Consider the following 22,206-nt stretch of genomic DNA (forward strand, 5'->3'; position numbering starts at 1 on the left):
ACCAACCAAAATGTTGGTCGCTGCTGCTTACACTATTTTTTTTTTAGAAGAGTCATCATCATTTTACAGTCACATGGCTAACACTGTCTACAGATTGTTTTTAAATGGCATAGTTATTGACTGGCCAGAACATCGTAAATAAATCCCAAATAAACCCAAATAAATGAATGTTCCTGATGGCCTGGACATTTTGGTGGAATGGGCTAACATATAACTAGGGCCAGACAGGAGATGTACTCTAAACACAAAGTAATTGGTTCCAGTAACCAGTTACACACATATGCAGGCTCATTTTAACTTCCAAACTTACATAACAATATCCAATAAGTGGCTGCATGGGCACATGCTCATCAACAGAAGACAAAGAGCGGGAAAGACTACAAAGATCTGTGTATGTGTAGGCCTAACTCATTGTTACCTCATTCAATATGCCAGGGGTGGTGGCCATCTGGCATGGGCTGGTCCATTTCCAGCCTAGTGGGCATGTTTTTTGTGTGGAGAATTATCATTATCTGGCTAATACCGGGGTCTCAAGGAAAAAATAGCCCGGTTGGTCTAGAGGGCCGGTGTGGGGGCCTCAAGGAAGAAAATGGGCCGGTGTGTTACAGTAGAAATGCCAGGGTCGATTTCTGTTCCCAGTCCGACTCCAGGTGACCAGTTTGGACACGTCTGTAATGCTTCAGCGACATTGATGTGAAAGTATTACAGAATGTGTTCGATTCACTGGACAGGTAACATACATCAATACCACACAAACAATGCATAATTTACACATTCATTTGAAAACCACTACATACACACTGCTACAGACTTTTATTTGGTAATACAGTATCTGAATGGCAGATTATTTGATAAATGATCTACAATACAATTCATGTGGTTCTGATTTCCTATACACACAGATACAGTTGTGAAGTCGGAAGTTTAAATACACTTAGGCTGGAGATATTAAAACTCGTTTTTCAACCACTCCACTAATTTCTTGTTAACAAACTATAGTTTTGGCAAGTCGTTTAGGACATCTACTTTGTGCATGACACAAGTCATTTTTCCAACAATTGTTTACAGATTATTTCACTTATAATTCACTGTATCACAATTCCAGAAGGTCAGAAGTTTACATACACTATGTTGACTGTGCCTATAAACAGCTTGGAAAATTCCAGAAAATGATGTAATTGCTTTAGAAGCTTCTGATAGGCTAATTGACATCATTTGAGTCAATTGGAGGTTTACCTGTGGATGTATTTCAAGGCCTACTTTCAAACTCAGTGCCTCTTTGATTGACATAATGGAAAAATCAAAATAAATCAGCCAAGACCTCAGAAAAAAAATTGTTGACCTCCACAATTCTGGTTCATCCTTGGGAGCAACGCCTGAAGATACCACGTTCATCTGTACAAACAATAGTATGCAAGTATAAACACCATGGGACCACGCAACTGTCATATCGCTCAGGAAAGAGGCGTGTTCTGTCTCCTAGAGATGAACGTACTTTGGTGTGAAAGAAGATGCTGGAGGAAACAGGTACAAAGGTATCTATATCCACAGTAAAACAAGTCCTATATCGACAGGCTACTCATCAAGGAAGAAGCCACTGCTCCAAAACCGCCATAAAAAAAGCCAGATTGCGGTTTGCAACTGCACATAGGACAAAGATCATAATTTTTGGAGAAATGTCCTCTGGTCTGATGAAACAAAAATAGAACTGTTTGGCAATAATGACCATCGTTATGTTTGGAGGAAATTAGGGGGATGCTTGCAAGCCGAAGAACACCATCACAACCATGAAGCACGGGGGTGGCAGCATCATGTTGTGGGGGTGCTTTGCTGCAGGAGGGACTGGTGCACTCCACAAAATAGATGGCATCATGAGGCAGGAAAATTATGTGGATATATTGAAGCAACATCTCAAGACATCAGTCAGGAAGTTAAAGCTTGGTCGCAAATGGGTCTTCCAAATGGACAATGACCCCAAGCATACTTCCAAAGTTGTGGCAAAATGGCTTAAGGACAACAAAGTCCAGGTATTGGGGTGGCCATCACAACGCCCAGACCTCAATCCCACAGAAAATGTGTGGGCAGAACTGAAAAAGCGTGTGCGAGTAAGGAGGCCTACAAACCTGACTCAGTTACACCAGCTCTGTCAGGAAGAATGGGACAAAATTCACCCAATTTATTGTGGGAAGCTTGTGGAAGGCTACCTGAAATGTTTGACACAAGTTAAACAATTTAAAAGCAATGCTACCAAATACTAATTGAGTGTTTGTAAAGTTCTGACCCACTGGGAATGTGATGAAAGAAATAGAATCTGAAATAAATCGTTCACTCTAATATTATTCTGACATTTCACATTCTTAAAATAAAGTGGTGATCCTAACTGACCTAAAACAGGGCATTTTTACTAGGATAAAATTTCAGGAAATGTGAAAAACTGAGTTTAGATGTATTTGGCTAAGGTGTATGTACATTTCCGACTTCAACTGTATGACAGTTGAGGCAACAACAGTCCTGAATTTACAACTCAACAAAGCACTTATCATTTGAGAATACAGGAGGTCCATTTCTCATCAATACCCTAAAAGATGAGACGTTCTCCTTTCTAAAAAAGGGCTTCTGCTGGGTGATTTTAAAAGTAATTGTCAAATGATCAATAGTATAATTATCTTTGCAAAAACTATTTTATATAATTTACAACATGTAGAATCTATGAGAACAAAAAGGTTCCGAACTTTTGTGAAACATCACAGCACAGTTGAAAAATGTATGGCAAATAGAAATCCAAACTTGATGGTGTTCAGAGAGGTTGAGTGGAGCTGAAGGATGGGACTAAAAACAAACAAAAGATAACAATTGTGTCCGTAAAATGTATATAGTATGTTGCCCATTGGTTTACTCCAATTAGGCTAGGGGTGGTAGGGTTAGGGGAAAATAAGAAAGGAAAATATATTTTAAAAATATATATATTATATTATAATATATATTTTTTTACTATTTTCTAAATTACAGAATAATAGTGAAGACTTCAAAACCACGAAATGACACATATGGAATCATGTAGAAACCAACATAAGTTTCAAACAAATCAAAATATATTTATATTTCAGATTCTTCAAAGTAGCCACCCTTTGCCTTGACAGCTTTGCACATTGTTGGAATTCTCTCAAACAGCTTCATGAGTTAGTCATTTGGAATGCATTTAAATTAACAGGTGTGCCTTCTTAAAAGTTAATTTGTTGAATATCTTTCCTTCTTAATGCATTTGAGCCAATCAGTTGTGTTGTGACAAGGTAGAGCTGGTATACAGAAGATAGCCCAATTTGGTAAAAGACCAAGTCTTTGCTCAAATAAGCAAAGAGAAATGACAGTCCATCATTACTTTAAGACATGAAGGCCAGTCAATACAGAGAATTTCAAGAACTTTGAATGTTTCTTCAAGTGCAGTCGAAAAACTATCAAGTGCTATGATGAAACTGGCTCTCATGAGGAGAGGAAAGGAAAACCCAGAGTTACCTCTGGTCTGATGAGACCAAATTTGAGAATTTTGGTTCCAACCGCTGTCTTTGTGAGATGCAGAGTAGATGAACGTTTGATCTCTGCATGTGTGGTTCCTAAGCATGGAGGAGGAGGTGTGATGGTGCTTTGCTGGTGACACTGTCAGTGATTTATTTAGAATTCAAGGCAGACTTAACCAGCATGGCTACCACAGCATTTTGCAGCGATACACCACCCCATCTGGTTTGCACTTAGTGGGACTATCATTTGTTTTTCAACAGGACAATGACCCAACACACCTCCAGGCTGTGTAAGGGCTATTGGACCACGGAGAGTGATGGAGTGCTGCATCAGATGACCTGGCCTCCACAATCACCCGACCTCAACCCAATTGAGATGGGCTGAGTTGGACCGCAGAGTGAAGGAAAAGCAGCCAGCAAGTGTTCAGCATGTGGGAACTCCTTCAAGACAGTTGGAAAAGCTTCCCAGGTGAAGCTGGTTGAGAGAATGCCAAGTGTGTGCAAAGCTGTCATCAAAGCAAAGGATGGCTATGTTGAAGAATCTAAAATATAAACTATTTTTTGGTTACAACATGTTTCAATGTGTTATTTCATAGTTTTGATGTCTCCACTATTATTCTACAATGTAGAAAATTGTAAAAATTAAGAAAATCCCTTGAATGAGTAGGTGTGTCCAAACTTTTGAATGGTACTGTATATATTTATAAAAAAATATATATGGTGGATTGGAAATGATGCAGACATGTACAATGATGGAAGCCACAACCAGCAATATTAAAGCTGATCCAACCCCTGAAGACAAAAAGGGCTATTTTCATAGAAATAACATTTTGATAAACTGTAACTAATTATCAACAACAAACATTGAGATCAAGATTAAAACATGCACAGTGCTTTTCTCATTGACATGCTTTATAAAATATTGAGTTTATTTTTATTTTTACAGGGACAGTGCACATTAATCAACGTTTCAGTAAAAGTGCCGGTTTTAGCCAGCCGGCTAATTTTCAACCGCAGTCCCTGGGCAGGTTATTAAAATCAATTATAATATAGACAATCATTAAGCAGTGAGCACACGCAGAGCAACATAGGACAAGCAAGACATAGCATACAGACAGAGCAACATAGGACAAGCAAGACGTAGCATACAGACAGAGCAACATAGAACAAAAAGCAGCAAGACAAAATTCATAAAAGCAACAAAGTGTTTCCACACCACACACAGACAACATGGAAAGCGACAATAGACAGCTAGGGATTATGTTCACAAATCTGATTGACCTTTAGCCATGTCTTCATACATTTTGTGAAAGTGTGATAGGTGGTGCAGTTATGTGTGTCTGATGGCAGTCTATTCCAGACATGGGAAGCTCTCACAGAGAAAGCGGATTTACTAAAGGTGCTTTTCCTTAAGTCACCTCCTACAGTCACCTCTCATGGCAGACCTTGTGGATCTGCTGCCATATGTTTGGGTTTTCTGTTTAACAAAAATACTGAGTGGAGGGAGCCAGGCCATTTAGGATCTTGAATACAAGACATGCATCGGTGTATTGCACAAGATTTTCCCAACTCAGGAGCTCTTGCTTTCTGAGGATGTAACAGTGATGATGGCTATTGGGCTTCCTATCAAGCACTTTGAGAGGCTGTTTGTAGACAGACTGAATAGGTTTTAATGTTGGACAGCAAGCTTGGGCCCAACTAGTCAAGCAGTATGTACAGTTTTGTTATCTCTGTAGTGAAACAATTTCGTATAAATCGGAAATTAGCTAGGTTGAATTTGGTTATCTGAATGACCTTTTTCACATGCTTTTTAAAAGAGAGGTTGGAATCAAGTATGATGCCAAGGTACTTAAAATCAGATACCACCTGGAGCTTCTCCCCTGACACATAGACATCTGGTTCAGTAGCATCTGTTGCCCTCTTTGTGAAGAACATGCTAAGTTTTTTCACATTGAGATGCAAAAATGAGTCACTGAGCCACTTTGTAACCTGGACCATTACAGTAGTGAGTTCTTGTGCAGCTTGTTGTTTGCTCTTTGCATGCACATATATCACTGTATCATCTGCATACATTTGAACTTCAGACCCAGTACAGACAGAAGGCAGATCATTAATGTACAGGCTGAACAGGAGGGGCCCCAGTATTGACCCTTGGGGCACGCCAACATCATAGCTAAGAGTGGGCGACAGCTCATTGCTCACTCTGACACTGAGTCCTGCATTCAAGGTATGATATCATCCATCTCAAGGCATCGGGGGAAAAGTTGAACTTTTTTGAAAGTTGAAAATTTTGTGATGAGAATCTCATGGTTAACAGTATCAAAAGCCTTCCTTAGGTCCAGAAACACAGCCCCAACAACGCCCCCTTTGTCCATCTTGGACTTCACATTTTCCAGAAGAAAGCAGTTGGCAGTTTCTGTGGAGTGTTTCGCTCTGAAGCCAAACTGCATGGAGTGTATTGTGAAGGGGCTGTTTTTGAGGTGGGCAATCAGTTGTTCTGCTACACACCTTTGACACCACAGTATACTAATGGGCCTGTAGTTACTCACGTCAGCAGGGTCGCCCAATTGAAAGATGGCCGTTATTATGGCCGACTTCCATACCCTTGGAAACACCCCGAGACCAATAGATGTGTTGGTGACCTTAGTAATGGGTCCAATGAGTGACTCTTTGTAGTTTTTAAGAAAGGTAGAGTCCAGCCCAAACACATCTTTGGCTTTAGTTCGTTAGTGAGCTAATCACCTTGTTTACCTTTGATTTAGAAACCTCCCTTATGAAGACAGGTTGCGCGTTATTTACTAGCACTGAGCCCAAGAAACCAGTGGAGGGGTTCTGTGTCAGTACCCTGACAGAGTCAATAAAGTAGGAATTGAAGGCTATTGCTATTTCGACTGTTATTCACCATGATTTCTAGTCATTTTGCAGTGTTACTATGGTCTTTCCCTGTTAGATGTTTTAGATTCCCCCAAATCAATTTAGAATTTCCCTTTGCTTCACCAATTATGTTAATAAAAAAGTTTGCCTTGGACAGTCTGATTTCTTTCATCACCTTATTTCTCAACATGGTAAAGCTACGCCTGTCATGCTCTAATTTGGATTTTAGGGCTATTTTTAGAGCATAATCTCGTTCTTTCATAAATTTCCAGATTTCTCCATTTTGCCAAGGAAGAGTGCTCTTTTGGCCAGGTTTGGATTTGATTTTCTTTAGGAAACCATTTATTGTCATCTGGATTGTGGATAGAAAAACCTGACTATCAGCTTCCACGTCTGTTTGGAACAAGAGATCATTCCAGTTAATTCCCTTAATTGCATTTTCAAATAGTTTAATTCACTCTTAGGTATTAGTTGATCCGACTTTCTAACAGTCGAGAGGTTAAACCCGTTCTTAGACAGCTTTCTGGCTATAAGTGTCAGATTATGATCAGATAGCCCAGTAACCATATTGAATGATTTAGTCACTCTCTCTGGTTTATTACTGGACACCAAATCAATCTGTGTTTTAGAGCAACAAGTCACCCTGGTTGGCCCTTTAACTAGCTGTGTAAGGTCAAAGGTATTAATGATCTGTTTGAGGGTTTTCCGACAAGACTTGTCTTCACAATTAATGTTAAAATATCCCATTAAGATGACCTCTTTCCCAAAATCACATTCCCTACGCATGTTATTAAACTGATCAAAAAAACACACCTTTGGTGGAAGGTGGCCTATACATTCCAATAGGGGTAAAAGACATTTGGGGAGACAGTGTAATGTTCAGGCCAAAACATTGTAGTTCATTATCACATGACCACTCAATTTCTTTAATAAGACAGTAATATCATCATACAGTACAACCTTGTGTACATCAGTTTTATATATTTCTATTTAAATAATAAAAATATTGGTTTTAAAAATCAGCAAAGCTAGAACGCTGTACAAAGCGTTTACAAATGTCCAATCATCCACAGTTCAGTAAAACAGATACAAAGGACAACTTTAAACATTACATGCTAACAAACAAGGGTTCCAAAGCAGTCTGTAAGACAATGATAAATAACTACATTGTTACAAAACATACCGTTCCTGAACATTGAAAGGAAACAAAAAGACACTGGACACATTAAATAGGAGCCTTAATAAATTCAGAAAAATCCTGTCGACAACTACAGTTATATGACTCTATAAGCAGTGATAACAAATCACACACTTTCCATGCTAGCTTAAGAACTACAGCTCAACTTTAAAAATGGCCAATAAGCCACTGAATAAGCTGCTAAACCACAGTGGATAAGATATATTCTTATATAAAATAAGGACACTTTTGGCAGGAATAGATGAAAAGGCAGAGCCAGTCAGAGGGTATTTTGGTATTAGGTTAGTATCTTAGTACTAGACAAGCCTACCTACAGTACATTCTAAAGCCATGGGGTTGAATCCTAATGTCCACTTCAGTCAATGTTTCACTTTAGGCTCCCATTGACATCAGAGCATGACTAAGTGAAAATTCAACTTAAGTGGAAGTTAGTATTCACCCCATTGTGAGCAGGGCAGGTTTGGTTAAGACATTGGAATGTATTACAGGGGCAGAGTGCTGGTGTGCCAGAGAGTCAGTCAGCTCAGTTAGTACACAGGCTTGTAGAGGATCTGTCCATTGAGCAGCCTGCGTTTGAGCTCCTTCCACAACAGGCTGCGCTCCCTCTGGGAACCCTTCATGAAGCCCCTGTTCTCCAGGGCACGGCGAGACAGGTAGGGGATGACCTCGTTGACTGGGCCATAGGGGACGTATTTGTACACTGGGAATCCAGCCTGGCCTGTTCTCAGACACAGAGAGAGTGAGAGATGTTATGTGACTGGAGAAGCAACAACCACTAGCAATGTGTTTCACACAAGCACAGAAAAACATTGGAACCTAATTACATGCACAGGAATGGAAGGTATTTTTGTCTAAAAGTTAGTCTCTAAACTAATTTGTCTAAATCAATAAAAAGCTAAATTATATAACAACAAAATGTGTGTGAACCCCTATTGATCTACACACTAAAGACAGCTATGGTTTGGTATCAGGTGACTGATGACTGAGTGAGACCCTGAGGTTGTTTGTTTCGCACAAGATTTCTGACCAAAATGCCAATCAATAAATCTTGAACTCCAATAAACCCATTACTATTATGCAACACCCATCTACAGTTCTGAAGGTGTTACAGTACCTAGTGGGAAGCTGATCTGGTCACACATTCCGAGCAGCTGTCCAAAATAGACCTTGTTCTCAGTGGGTGACAGACCCATCTGGTTCATCCTGCAGAGAGACACCACAGACGGAATGTAAATATAAAATAAAACAAACATAATCCTGTGCAAAAATAAACTCACCTCACTGATGAATGCATTTACGTTTTAGTCATTTAGCAGACGCTCTTATACAGAAGCAATTAGGGTTAAGTGCCTTGCTCAAGGGTACAGAAATATGTTTTTAGCTAGTTGACTCGGGGATTCAAACCAGTGACCTTTCGGTTACTGGCCGAACGCTCTTAACCACTTGCTACATGCCCATTGATATAATACATTTGGTTTCTGTGACGTGGTTTTACTACTGGTTTGGTGCTTTGTGTTGCAAAATGTCTGTAGAAAAAGTCTAGTAACTAGTCTAACCACCTCTTAATTTGAATAAAGCCCAGAGGCAGGTCTTACTTCTCCAGAGTGAATTTGACAGTGTCCTCGTTGTGTGACGCCACCATGACATTAGCCTTCCTGTTGTGGTTGATCTCTTCCAACACAAACTCTAAACATCTTTGGAGAATCAGGGAAAGACAAGGAACTTTGGCTATTCCATTCAGCTGATATGATAACGTCATCACATAATTCAACTATGAAAATACCCACTTAAGTCACGCATAACACCAATGGTTATGATCTTAGGTCAGTTTTGCATTTTTCACACAAATGGATTGGGGGTCAGGGAAGCTGATCCTAGATCTGTACCTAGGGGAAACGTCACCCCAAAGCACAGAAGGGGGTCTTACTTGTGGTACATCCGGTTGGTGGCCTCGTAGTCTGGGTTAATGGGGTCTTCGTAGCCGATCTCCTCCGCCCTGCTCCTCTCCTGGTACATGTAGGCCCCGCGGACCAGCTTGGCCCCAAAGTACCAACCTTCACGCCGGGACAGCTCCATATCCACAGACACATTGTCATAGGCTTCCTTTACAGGTAGTAAAGGGTAACACAATTATATAACGCTATGGTTAACACCACAAATCTTGACATTTTTGGCACCAGGCTGTCCAGAACACCTCTTATAAAGGGTAGATAAGTAACAAGATCGTGTTTAAATAGTTTCATTTCAGGTTTATGTCAAAAAACAAACATGGCTATGGAAGGTTTATATGGATTATATACTAGGTTGGGCTTTTATGAGTCAAATATGGAAGGCTTACAAAACCTGTTTCACTCTAAGTTTATGACAAGTCAATACATAACAGGGATCCTCCCTACATACATATTATATGAGACTGTACATGTAGTCCCAATAACAAGTCCCAAGCTCTACATACAAATCAAATCACATTTTATTGGTCACATACACATGGTTAGCAAATGTTATTGCGAGTGTAGCGAAATGCTTATGCTTCTAGATCCGACAGTACAGCAGTATCTAACAGGTAATATCTAACAATTCCACAACATAACCTAATATCTAACAAATCCTAATACACACAATCTAGTAAAGGAATGGGATGAGAATATATAAGTATAAAATATATGGATAAGCAGTGACAGAGCAACTAAGATGCAATAGATAGTGAAGGATACAGTATACACATATGAGATATGTAAACATTCTTAAAGTGGCATTATTAAGTGACTAGTGTTCCATTTATTAAAGTGGCCAATGATATCAAGTCTGTAGGTAGGCAGCCGCCTCTCTGTTTATTGTCTTTTATGATCTTTTTTTGCCTTCCTGTGACATCGGTTGTTGTAGGTGTCCTGGAGGGAAGGTAGTTTGCCCCCAGTGATGGATTGTGCAGACCGCACCACCATTTGGAGAGCCCTGCGGTTGTGGGCTGTGCAGTTGCCGTACCAGGCGGTGATACAGTCAGACAGGGTGCTCTCAATTGTGCACCTGTAAAAGTTAGTGAGGGTTTTAGGTGACAAGCCACTTTTTTTCAGCCTCCTGAGGTTGAAGAGGCGGCTATTGCGCCTTATTTACCACATTATCTGTGTGCGAGGACAATTTAATTTTGTCTGTGATATGTACACCGAGGAACTTAAAACTTTCCACCTTCTCCAATGCTTTCCCGTCGATGTGGATATGGGGGTGCTCCCTTTGCGGTTTCCCAAAGTCCACGATCATGACTTTTGTTTTGCTGACATTGAGTGAGAGGTTATTTTCCTGACAACACACTCCAAGGGCTCTCACCTCCTCCCTGTAGGCGGTTTCGTCGTTGTTGGTAATCAAGCCTGATCAAACTTGATCATTGAGTTGGAGGCGTGCACAGCCCCATGGTCATGGGTGAACAGGGAGTACAGGAGGGGGCTGAGCACGCACCCCTGTCGGGCCGCAGTGTTGTGGATCAGTGAAGTGGACTACCCTCACCACCTGGAGCGGCCCATCAGGAAGTCCAGGACCCAGTTGCACAGAGCGAGGTCGGTTCTCAAGCTTAATGAAGAGTTGAGGGTACTATGGTGCTGAATGCTGAGCTGTATTCAATGAAACAGCATTCTTACATAGGTATTCCTCTTGTCTAGATGGGATAGGGTAGTGTGCAGTGATGGCGATTGCATCGTCTGTGGACCTGGAGTGGGTCTAGGGAGTCAGGTAGGGTGGCGGTGATATGATCCTTGACAAATCTCTCGAAGCACTTCATGATGACAGAAGTGAGTGCTACGGGGCGATAGTCATTTAGTTCAGTTACTTTAAGCATTTGGGGACAGCAGACTGGGATAGGGATTGATTGAATATGTCCGTAAACACACCAGCCAGCTGGTCTGCGCAGGCTCTGAGGACGCGGTTAGGGATGCGGTCTGGGACGGCAGCCCTGCGAGGGTTAACACGTTTAAATCACGTCAGCCACGGAGGAGGCGAGCCCACAGTCTTTGTTAGCGGGCCGTGTCAGTGGCACTGTATTGTCATCAAAGTACGCAAAGAAGTTGTTTAATTTGTTTGAGATCAAGAAGTCGATGTCAAAGATGGGGCTGGTTTGATTGATTGTCTGTCAACCCTGTCACATACGTCTCGTGTTTGAGCCGTTGAATTGCGGCTCCACTTTGTCTCTATCCTGACGCTTTGCTTGTTTGATTGCCTTACGGAGGGAATAACTACACTTTGTATTCGGTCATGTTTCCAGTCACCTTGCCATGATTAAATGCGGTCATACGTGCTTTCAGTTTTGCGCGAATGCTGCCATCAATCCACAGTTTCTGGTTAGGGAAGGTTTTAGTAGTCACAGTGGGTACAACATCTCCTATATAGCGTGTAGGTCAATGTTATTGTCTGAGGCTACCCTGCAATCGATATGCTGATAGAATTTAGGTAGCCTTGTTCTCAGATTAGCTTTGTTAAAATCCCCAGCTACAATAAATGCAGCCTCAGGATATATGGTTTCCAGTTCGCATAAAGTCCAGTAAAGTTCCTTGATGGCTGTCTTGGTATCCGCTTGCAGGAGGATATACACGGCTGTGACGATAACCGAAGAGAGTTTACTTGGAAGATAACACGGACGGCCTCACCTTAAGATAGCACTGGTAGGTGTTGAAGATAATGGGCTTCTCTCTGTTGAAGATCCTCTGCATCTCCAGGGTCAGTCTGCTGATAGCTGGCTGGAAGTACGTCTGCTCAGCATCCACCATCAGCCTCACCCCGTTATCCACCGCATGCTGGGAGAGAGGGAAGGACAAAAGCTTTTTGTTAACTTCTGTCAGTTAGCATCAACACCTGGTCAGCTCCAGAAAAGTGAGCAGAAAATGCTGTTGATTATCTGAAACCCTTCAGTGATCTTGCTCCTACCTAGGCTATAGAAATGTATGAGTCTAAGCCTTCTATTTCTGAGCCCATACAATTTAGACTTTTAGCAGACTGTGCTTTCCAGAGCCACTTACAATTACTGCATTCATCTTAAGATAGCTAGGTGAGACAACACATATCACAGTCATAGTCGTAGCATGTTGAGGTCATTGGCCATCTTGTGTTGCCATGTAGTCCAGCCATGCTAATGCAATCTCAAGGGACCAAGGTATTACTTGTATCTATAGAGACTCACTTAAGAGCAAACAGACTTTGGATACAACACGTCATAGTAGACTCTTGGTCCTGTTGGAGCAGTGCAACTACAATTCAAACACAACCTTTCCCAAAAATGATGACACACTGCTGAAATAAATCAGAACATTTGTTATAAGAATAAACAAAAGTATTGCCAAAAGGTTTATTTCCAATAAACTCCTGTATGGCCTGCTCACTGAGGCAGGGATGAGAGTAAGAGAAGATTCTTGTCAAATCTGATATATACTACATCCCATGGTTCAATTAGAATATGAATTCATGAACAACTACAAACACCTAGGTGTCTGGCTAGACTGTAAACACCTAGGTGTCTGGCTAGACTGTAAATACAAGCACGATTTCTGGCTCTCACAGACCTTAAAGACTTCTTAAAGAAGAAGTTACAGAAGTCATTTTGAGCCTCCTTCACTCACGCTGCCAAACATATCCTCGTAAAACGGACTATTTTGCCGATCCTCGACTTCAGAGATGTCAATTACAAAATCGCCTCCAACACTCTACTCAGCAAATTGGATGCAGTCTATCACAGTGCCATCCGTTTTGTCACCAAAGCCCCATATTCCACCCACCACCTGTATGCTCTCGTCGGCTGGCCCTCGCTACACATTCGTCGCCAAACCCACTGGCTCCAGGTCATCTACAAGTCTTTGCTAGGTAAAGCGTCACCTTATCTCAGCTCACTGGTCACCATAGCAACACCCACCCATAGCACGAGCTCCAGCAGGTATATCTCACTGGTCATCCCCAAAGCCAACACTTCCTCTGGCCGCCTTTCCTTACAGTTCTCTGCTGCCAATGACTGGAACGAATTGCAAAAATCGCTGAAGTTGGAGACTTATATCTCCCTCACTAACTTTAAGCATCAGCTATCTGAGCAGCTTACCAATCGCTGCAGCTGTACACAGCCCATCTGTAAATAGCCCATCCAACCACCTACCTCATCACCATATTGTTTTTATTTATTTTAGCTATTTTGCACACCAGTATTTCTACTTTCACATACTCACCTGCACATCTATCACTTCAGTGTTCATTTTCTAAATTGTAATTACTTCGCCACTATGGCCTATTTATTGCCTTACCTCCTTACTCCATTTGCACACACTGTATACAGATTTTTCTATTGTGTTATTGACTGTACTTTTGTTTATCCCATGTATAACTGTTGTTTTTTGTCACACTTCTTTGCTTTATCTTGGCCAGGTTGTAGTTTTAAATGACAACTTGTTCTCAACTGGCCTACCTGGTTAAATAAAGGTGAAATAAAAAATGAATGTGAGTAGCTGGGTTAATATACTGTTGTTCAATTTTAAAGCGATGCTAGTTAACAGTGCCTAGGTTGCACTCAAAAATCCCCCTACCTTGGCCAGAACATCCACTCTCTGCAGCATCCTCTTCATCTGTTTCTCCTCTTCAACAGTGAACTTTCTCAACAGAGGCTCCAGCTGACCAGTCTAGAAAATCAGAAGACACATTTCATTTAGAGTCAACCCTGACCTAAACTACAAAATGCATGTATGTATGCATGTATGCATGCATGCATGCATGCATGTATGTATGTATGCATATACTGTATGTACACTGCATGGATGATGGATTTGTGTAGGTACATAATACACTTCATAAGTTTCTGTGTACAAACACATTCAGGTAGATCTCCTACAGTACTATGCCTGTATGTTAAATATGACAATGTCAATTTATGTGTGTCCGAGTGCATGTGATATATGTGGCTAGCTCGCCTCAACATTGGGAATGACGAGCAGGTTCGAGATCGATGTTCTGTCATTAATCAAGCTGTTCCAGTCCAGAAGGTCAATCGTTCTGGGGGACATGATGTAAATGACATATTCAAAGTCAAATTCAGTCCTGTATGCACATCCTATCTATTGAATAGTTGATTGTTTGTGTGCTCATGATGCATTCCAAGTTCAGCCTCTTACCCTGATGGGCCCAGTTTCTCTCCAGTAAACCAGTTCTCAATGTCATCTTTATTTCCAACCCCCAGCTGAGTCAAACTCTCCTGTAGCAAACAGAAGTATAGAGCCATTATTGCATGAAACTCCCATTTATGCTCAAATGAACAGCAAACCTGGTTGAAAAAAATAGATAAAGCACCACCTAACAGCACAACGCCTCTCCCCAATTTGACCTAGACATTTTGTATGTATTGATATGTAGGCCGTGTGTGCCGTTTAAAAACGTACAATATGTAGTTCTGTCCTTGGGCTGTTTTTGTCTTAATATTCTGTATTATGTCATGGTTCATGTTTTGTGTGAACCCCAGGAAGAGAAGCTGCTGCTTGCGCAACAGATAAACGGGGATCCTAATAAAATACCAAAATAGGATTTCATTTTATTAATGAATATCAATAACTATTAATGATGAAACATTATAGATAGATCAAGGAAATTAGTAGGAGGAAAAACAATTAATGTTTCATCATTTTGGTATGGTGTTTTCACAGGTGTTTTTGTCTCAAAGGAACCATAAGGCTCTAACAGATATGAAGTATGTTAGATCTAGGGAGTTGTCTTAGTAGCAGAGAGCCGGTTTGGGTGATTTTTAGCTGGGAAACTGCTTGAACTCAGTCACATCTCCACTTTGAGTGTTGCTCTAGGTGACACGCACCTTCAGCTGTTCCAGTTCCAGTTTCTGCTCCAGTGCATCCATGCCAGACTTCCCCTGCTGTGCTGCCAGCAGGTTGAAGAACCTCCTCCATTTCACCAGCACCGCTGAGAACTGGAGCTGGAGAGGGGAGGTAACAGGTCAATACACCAACAAACAATCAAACAAAAAAAGCTGCACTCTGTCATGATCACTGCCAATGTTAAATCAAGGGCTAAAAGAGAGTCTAACAGGCAGAGGGTGTCTAACTCACCAGGAACTGTGGACGGCCCAGGGCAGTCATCTTAATGGCAGAAAATCCATCTACAGAGGCCCCCCCTGAGTGTCAGAGATACAACATAACATTTAGTGCAGCAATAACAGGATTGATAAATACATAATAATAATCATACTAAGCATAATATAACATCTGCATAAAAACTATTTTTTGACTCAATTAATTGAACTCACTGCATTTGATTGTGTTCTCACCTGAGGCTTTTATGCAGTTGAGGAAGGTCTCCATCTGGTTGTCACACTTGGCCTCATCAGCATAGAAGTATGTCCTGGCACTGACCACGCCCCCACGACGGTCCCCAAACTGACGGTGGGCCTTGTACTTCTTCTCACGGTGGTCAACGCCTAAAGTCAGAAAACAACATGAGACATAATGTTGTCTAATGTAACAAGACTTTCCTCTAGACTTGAGTATACACACACAGAACACTGGGAGGGAAAGACAAGAGAAGACTTTCCAAAGGAATGACCCTCCCCACCATCACCTAAACAATCTAGATCTAAATTGGCATAGATACCTGGAGATCTGTTTTTCATAAAATGAAAAATTGTGACAGCAGAATACTTCAACGTGTACCAAATATATTAGACAGGCATGTGCCTCTTGGCAAGGCAACACATCTGCAGACCGAATAAAAAAAAAAAAAAAATATATATATATATATATATATATATATATATATATATATATATATATATATATATATATATATATATATATATATACATACACACACACACACACTCTTTTGGACACACCTGCTCACTCAGGGGTTTTTCTTAATTTTAACTATTTTATACATTGTAGAATAATAGTGAAGATATCAACTATGAAATAACACATATGGAATCATGTAGTAACCAAAAAAGTGTTATAAATATTTTTTTGATTTTTCTATTTGTTTACATAACCACCCTTTGCCTTGATGACAGCATTGCACACTCTTGGCATTCCCAAACCATCTCAATTGAGTTGAGGTCAGGTGATCTCTAGATACCTACTCCCATGCTCAGAAAACATATGTGGGAGAGGGTTATGTAAATATCCAGAGCCCCAACACATGACATGAACCAGGGATTCAGCTGCTCTTTAACTTAACATGCATATCTGTAGGCATGGACGATATACCGTTTATACCGCATACCGGGGAATTTCGAAATAGCCCCAGATCATAGCTTCACCTGGATTCACCTGGTCAGTCTGTCATGGAAGAGCAGGTTTTCTTAACAGTTTGTTTGTACAGTGTGTGTGTGAGATATATACACACATACACACAGTACAAGTCAAAAGTTTGGACACACCTACTCATTCCAGGGTTTTTCTTAATTTGTACTATTTTCTACATTGTAGAATAATAGTGAAGTCATCAAAACTATGAAATAACACATGGAATCATGTAGTAAACAAAAAAGTGTTTTCAAAGTAGCCACCCTTCGCATTCACTCAACCAGCTTCCCAAGGAATGCTTTTCCAACTGTCTTGAAGGAGTTCCCACATATGCTGAGGACTTGTTGGGCTGCTTTTCCTTCACTCTGCGGTCCAAATCATCCCAAACCATCTCAATTGGTTTGCGGTCGGGTGATTGTGGAGGCCAGGTCATCTGATGCAGCACTCCATCACTCTCCTTCTTAGTAAAATAGCCCTTACACAGCATGGAGGTGTTTTGGGTCATTGTCCTGTTGAAAAACAAATGATAGTCCCACTAAGTGCAAACCAGATGGGATGGCGTATCGCTGCAGAATGCTGTGGTATTGTCCAGATTGACTGACCTTCATGTCTTAAAGTAATGATGGACTGTCATTTGGTCTTTTACCAAATAGGGCTATATTCTGTATACTACCCCTACCTTGTCACAACACAATTGATTGGCTCAAATGCATGAAATTCCACAAATTCACTTTTTAACAAGGCACACCTGTTAATTGAAATGCATTCCAGGTGACTACCTCATGAAGCTGGTTGAGAGAACGCCAAGAGTGTGCAAAGCTGTCATCAATGTAAAGGGTGGCTACTTTGAAGAACCTCAAATATAAAATATATTTTAATTTGTTTACCACTTTTTTGGTGACTACATGATTCCATCTGTGTTATTTCATAGTTTTGATGTCTTTCCTATTATTCTACAATGTAGAAAACAGCACAAATAAAGAAAAACTCTGGAATGAGTAGGTGTTTCCAAACTTTTGACTGGTACACACACTCACACACACCTGCCCCTGGTGAGCACATCAAGTAATACTGTAATATCCGGTATGTTACAAAAACAGCAGGAGTATGAAAATCTGGATACCGACCAACCCTACATACTTGCCCTCATTAACCCCTCCAGACTAAATCCAGATCGAACCTGCTCCCTCACCCATGCAATCTCATGTAACAAACATCATGTAAGAGGCTCGATATTAACCCTTAAATGACCGCTGGCATAGACCCAGAAAGTTAGCATTCAGGAACATTTCTGAACCGACAGACATTTTGGCAATGCGCCCCCACTGCTTCCACACGCACGGTTATGTGCCCCGTATGAAAGGGGTTCCACCCCCCACCTCCACCAACCAGATGGCCTGATACATCAGTAATGAAACATTTATGTAAAGTAACATTACTGTGGTCATGCTCCTGCGTTACAAAGAATTCTGTAGCTGGCACTGCAATAAATTATGAAGTGCATAAATAACCAATCAATTACAACAAATCTCACAATCATAACCATATAAATGAATTGTAAATCAAACTGAAAACTCATTTTGAATTGTTAATCCATTTCAGTCTACAAATACACACCTGGACTTTCTTTCTCAGCTTCAGACACACAGGCTCTGAAAGAGAGGACACCGAAATAACATGACAACAATTGAGAGATACTTATATCAAGAGTTCAGGTGTTTAGTACCAAATAAGACATTGGAAATCATTTTGAAGTAAGTAGATGGGGAGGAAAATGGGGTCCCAGTAATGAACTGGATTATGACTCATAATTTCTTAAATCAAGGTCATGCACTATAGATTATCACAATTTGTGGCAGCAGCCCCCCCAGAAGCTGTTAAAATCAGTTCCAGCTCTGCGTTTCACAACCACAGAGTGTGTGCCAGTATGTTGAGTGTACTATATATATATACACATGGTACGCACGACAGCGGGATTGGGGGGAGGGTGTTAACATTATGTAGAAGTGCAAATGTCCTGCTAGTTGATCTCTTGTGCCGTCGTGGACTTCTGATCACTGAGACTGTTGACTATTTCAAAACCTCAGTGCATCCCACATACAGTAGCCTAGGTTAATCTAGAAAGATCCAGTCCAGAACCGAACCTAAAACACAAGCTTGAATAACATGAAGGAAATTGTTGTCTCATTAGCACATTTCTGTATTTTTTTTAATTACCTTTATTTTACCAGTTAAGTTGACTGAGAACACATTCTCATTTACAGCAACAACCTGGGAAATAGTTACATGGGAGAGGAAGGGGGATGAATGACCAATTAAAAGCTGGGGATGATTAGCTGGCCATGATGGTTGGAGGGACAGATTGGGAAGGACACCGTGGCTAACACCCCTACGCTCACAACAAGCGCAATGGGATCTTCAGTGACCACAGAGAGCCAGGGCACCTGTTTAAAACAGAACCCTACACCGGGCAATGTCCCCAATCACAGCCCTGGGGCAATGGCATATTTTTTTAGACCAGAGAAAAGAGTGCCTTCTGATGGCCCTACAGCACCACCTCAAGCAGCATCTGGTCTCCCATCCAGGGACTGACCATGATCAACCCTGCTTAGCTTCAGAGGCAAGCTAGCAGTGAGATGCAGGGTGGTATGCTGCTGGCATCTTTCCGTGCTGTTGGTTGTTTCAGTGATTGCCATGGCTTAATGTTATCAAGGGGTAAATATTTGCACAGGCTAACTGCACAATTTGCATGAAAGTTTTAACATCAATTAGTTGAGTCTGGAAGTTTGAAAGTAATAGACTTCAGAAACTAATTTAAAGCATGTACTTTTCCAACCTTGATGAAAAAATAAAAGGTTGATTACAACTCTGGTACACTCTCACAATGATTAATTCACAATGAGTCCTCTTCCTCTCTGGTACATCCAATTGTCAACAAGAGAGAACAGGATGTTGTGTGTTACTCCACCAATGTAGGCTGGCTTCAAAAGTCCTAATTAGTCTGGTGTGGAGAGTTCCACAGAAATGAGGTAGAGTCAGACTGTTACCAAGTTGGTCTTTAATGGTGTCACTAACCTTTTCACTATCATTCCCATCTACCACCCCACCCTCTTCATTATTCAGCCTATTAGTTCAGCTTGAATGTGTGCATAGTCAGGCTATAAGAAAATCCCTAACCAAACAAGGGAAGGCTGTTTCTCAAAACACATGAAAACATAACATGCCCTGGGCCTCTTTTGAAAGGGTGCATCAAGTAACAACAGGGCTGGCTTGTCTCAATCCACCGCATGTGACTGCATTCTCAAAGGGACTGGAATAAACATGCTTCAGCTAACAAATCAGGAGAGAGCCTCGAGGGGTATGTCTAAACTAACCAATGGTGGCCGGGTATTGCTGGGAAATGTCAGATGCTGAAAGTGATGCATTGTTTACAATCCATTTGAGACCATGAAAAATGGGATGGGCATGTTTTATGCTGAGAAGTTGTAAACACAGGTTTTTATGACTATGAAACATGAGTAGGCCTGTGTGTTTTAAAGGGAGAGGGTGTTTGATAGGGGCGATAGATTGTAGGCTCTCCCTGCTATGTCTGAGAAAAGTGCAACATATGGAACTGACCATATGGCTTGTTCCCCAATAGTATTGGATCACCTAGTATTATTTTGACTGTAGCCTTTTGCCATAGGTCAATTGCAGAAAATGTTTACATAGTGACTACTGAGGTAAAAGTATAGGCATCTCACTATATCACATTGCTACAAATAATCAATGATACATAATAAGTTATGAATCTAGAAAATGTGAAAGCTTGTTTTTGTAGTGTGGATACTGCAAGAGTCCTATATCCTAGATTAGTGTTACTTCAGCTGGGGTTGTGACAAATGAGATACAGACTACTACAGCAGACTAGGGATGACAGAGACTACTTACTCCATCTCCTTCTTCTCTGCCTCCTCCTGGGTCAGGTCTTCCTCCACACTGTAATCCAGGACTGACCCCACGCCGAAGGCCTGGTTCTTATGGATCAGAGGCTTGATTGAGTTGTGGTCCTCCCCGGCCACAAACTGTCCATAGAACGTCATCTTCATCAGCCTCTCAAACAACCGCTGGCCAAATACCTTCTTGCTAAGGTCCATCAACTATGGACAGAGCAAATAATCAACGGAGTTAGACCCACAACTCGCCAGTAAGAGTAGTGTTCCTTTTAATTTGATCCCCCCCAGGAGCTGATCTGTGAAAACCACCACCTTCGACTTTCATTTCAGTCACAAGTTTCAATACAAATGGTATGATAAGACAGTTTTCTTTAACACCTGCCTCAGTCACAGCGGCTGTGCTGACAGTCAGCCAGGCTCATGATAATAGGCCTAAACTACTTGTGCACCTGGAAATGTTAGGCTGTGAAATTAATGTAAGCTGTTCTTCTGCAAGCATGTTGAATAATGGCCCTTTTGACCGTCAGAAATGACCATTTGATATATGAGTTAGCCTACTAACCACACATGTAAAAACTAATCAAAGGAATGTAGCAAAAACAATCTAATCAAAATAATGTCCCTACCTCCTTGTTCTTGTCAACGAGGAAGTCGAATGTGCAAAGCTTGAAGACCAACAGACTTCTAAGCAGCTCAATGTTATCTTTACTTTTGTAAGCTTCATGAGTGTTGTCAAAGTCGATTTCGATCTTCTGTGTTTGAGCTTCGGTGGTATTTTTTGACTGGGTGATGAGGTCCGCTTGAACAGCTTTCACCACAGTGCACTCATCAACTTGCTTCTCTTTCCCTCCTTCAACCTCATCACGTTGCGTGGATGCGACCGTGGAGCGAAATCTCCCGTGAGACAAGCATATTCTCTTGATGTTGTCATAACTTGACTTGACTAGAGCTGGTACTACTTTATTGTACGACATTTAAAAAAAATGTTATTTACTTTTAGTATTTAAATTCGTTAAAACTCGTTTTATTGCGTTTAAGGGCGCGTGGATCCACCACTTTTCGTTCCTGGCTAGCCTGAAAGCCAGAATTAGTTGTTGCACAGCGTTTATAACCCAAGGTACGTATTTTAGTAGACACGCCTACTCTGACGCATCTGGCAGGAACTCCGCGTAGTGAGGACTCCCCCTTCAGTAAAACCCGTTTCCCCTTGCCCCCTCCCCAGTCCCCACCGTTGTTGTGTAAACAATTGTTGGCAAGGTGTGCTAGTGTGTTTGACTTAATGGTATCTCCTGCCTGAAAGAAAGTACAGCAATCAATGGGTTTATTTATCCTACAATTCAATACTGTCTGGGAGCCAGATTTATGCAACCATTTATGCACAAAGGATTTTTGTGTTTGAGATAACACTTCACCCAAGTCAATACATA

At 41.2% G+C, this 22,206-nt stretch overlaps 1 protein-coding gene across 1 annotated transcript; it reads right to left on the reverse strand.

The window, feature by feature from the left end:
- Positions 1-7,287: 7,287 nt before the first annotated feature.
- Positions 7,288-21,896, reverse strand: LOC110537170 (proline dehydrogenase 1, mitochondrial). Its single transcript, XM_021623007.2, has 14 exons — positions 21,406-21,896; positions 20,775-20,983; positions 18,462-18,496; positions 15,872-16,021; positions 15,654-15,718; positions 15,404-15,520; positions 14,715-14,794; positions 14,514-14,595; positions 14,133-14,225; positions 12,219-12,365; positions 9,515-9,690; positions 9,183-9,281; positions 8,702-8,790; positions 7,288-8,305 (listed from the first exon to the last, which is right to left on the reverse strand). The coding sequence occupies exons 1-14, from the start codon at positions 21,751-21,753 to the stop codon at positions 8,115-8,117; spliced, it is 1,881 nt and encodes a 626-aa protein (XP_021478682.1). The 5' UTR covers positions 21,754-21,896; the 3' UTR covers positions 7,288-8,114.
- Positions 21,897-22,206: the final 310 nt, after the last annotated feature.

This window comes from Oncorhynchus mykiss, chromosome 12 (assembly GCF_013265735.2).
Source record: "Oncorhynchus mykiss isolate Arlee chromosome 12, USDA_OmykA_1.1, whole genome shotgun sequence".
In the NCBI taxonomy this organism is placed as follows: Eukaryota; Metazoa; Chordata; class Actinopteri; order Salmoniformes; family Salmonidae; genus Oncorhynchus; species Oncorhynchus mykiss.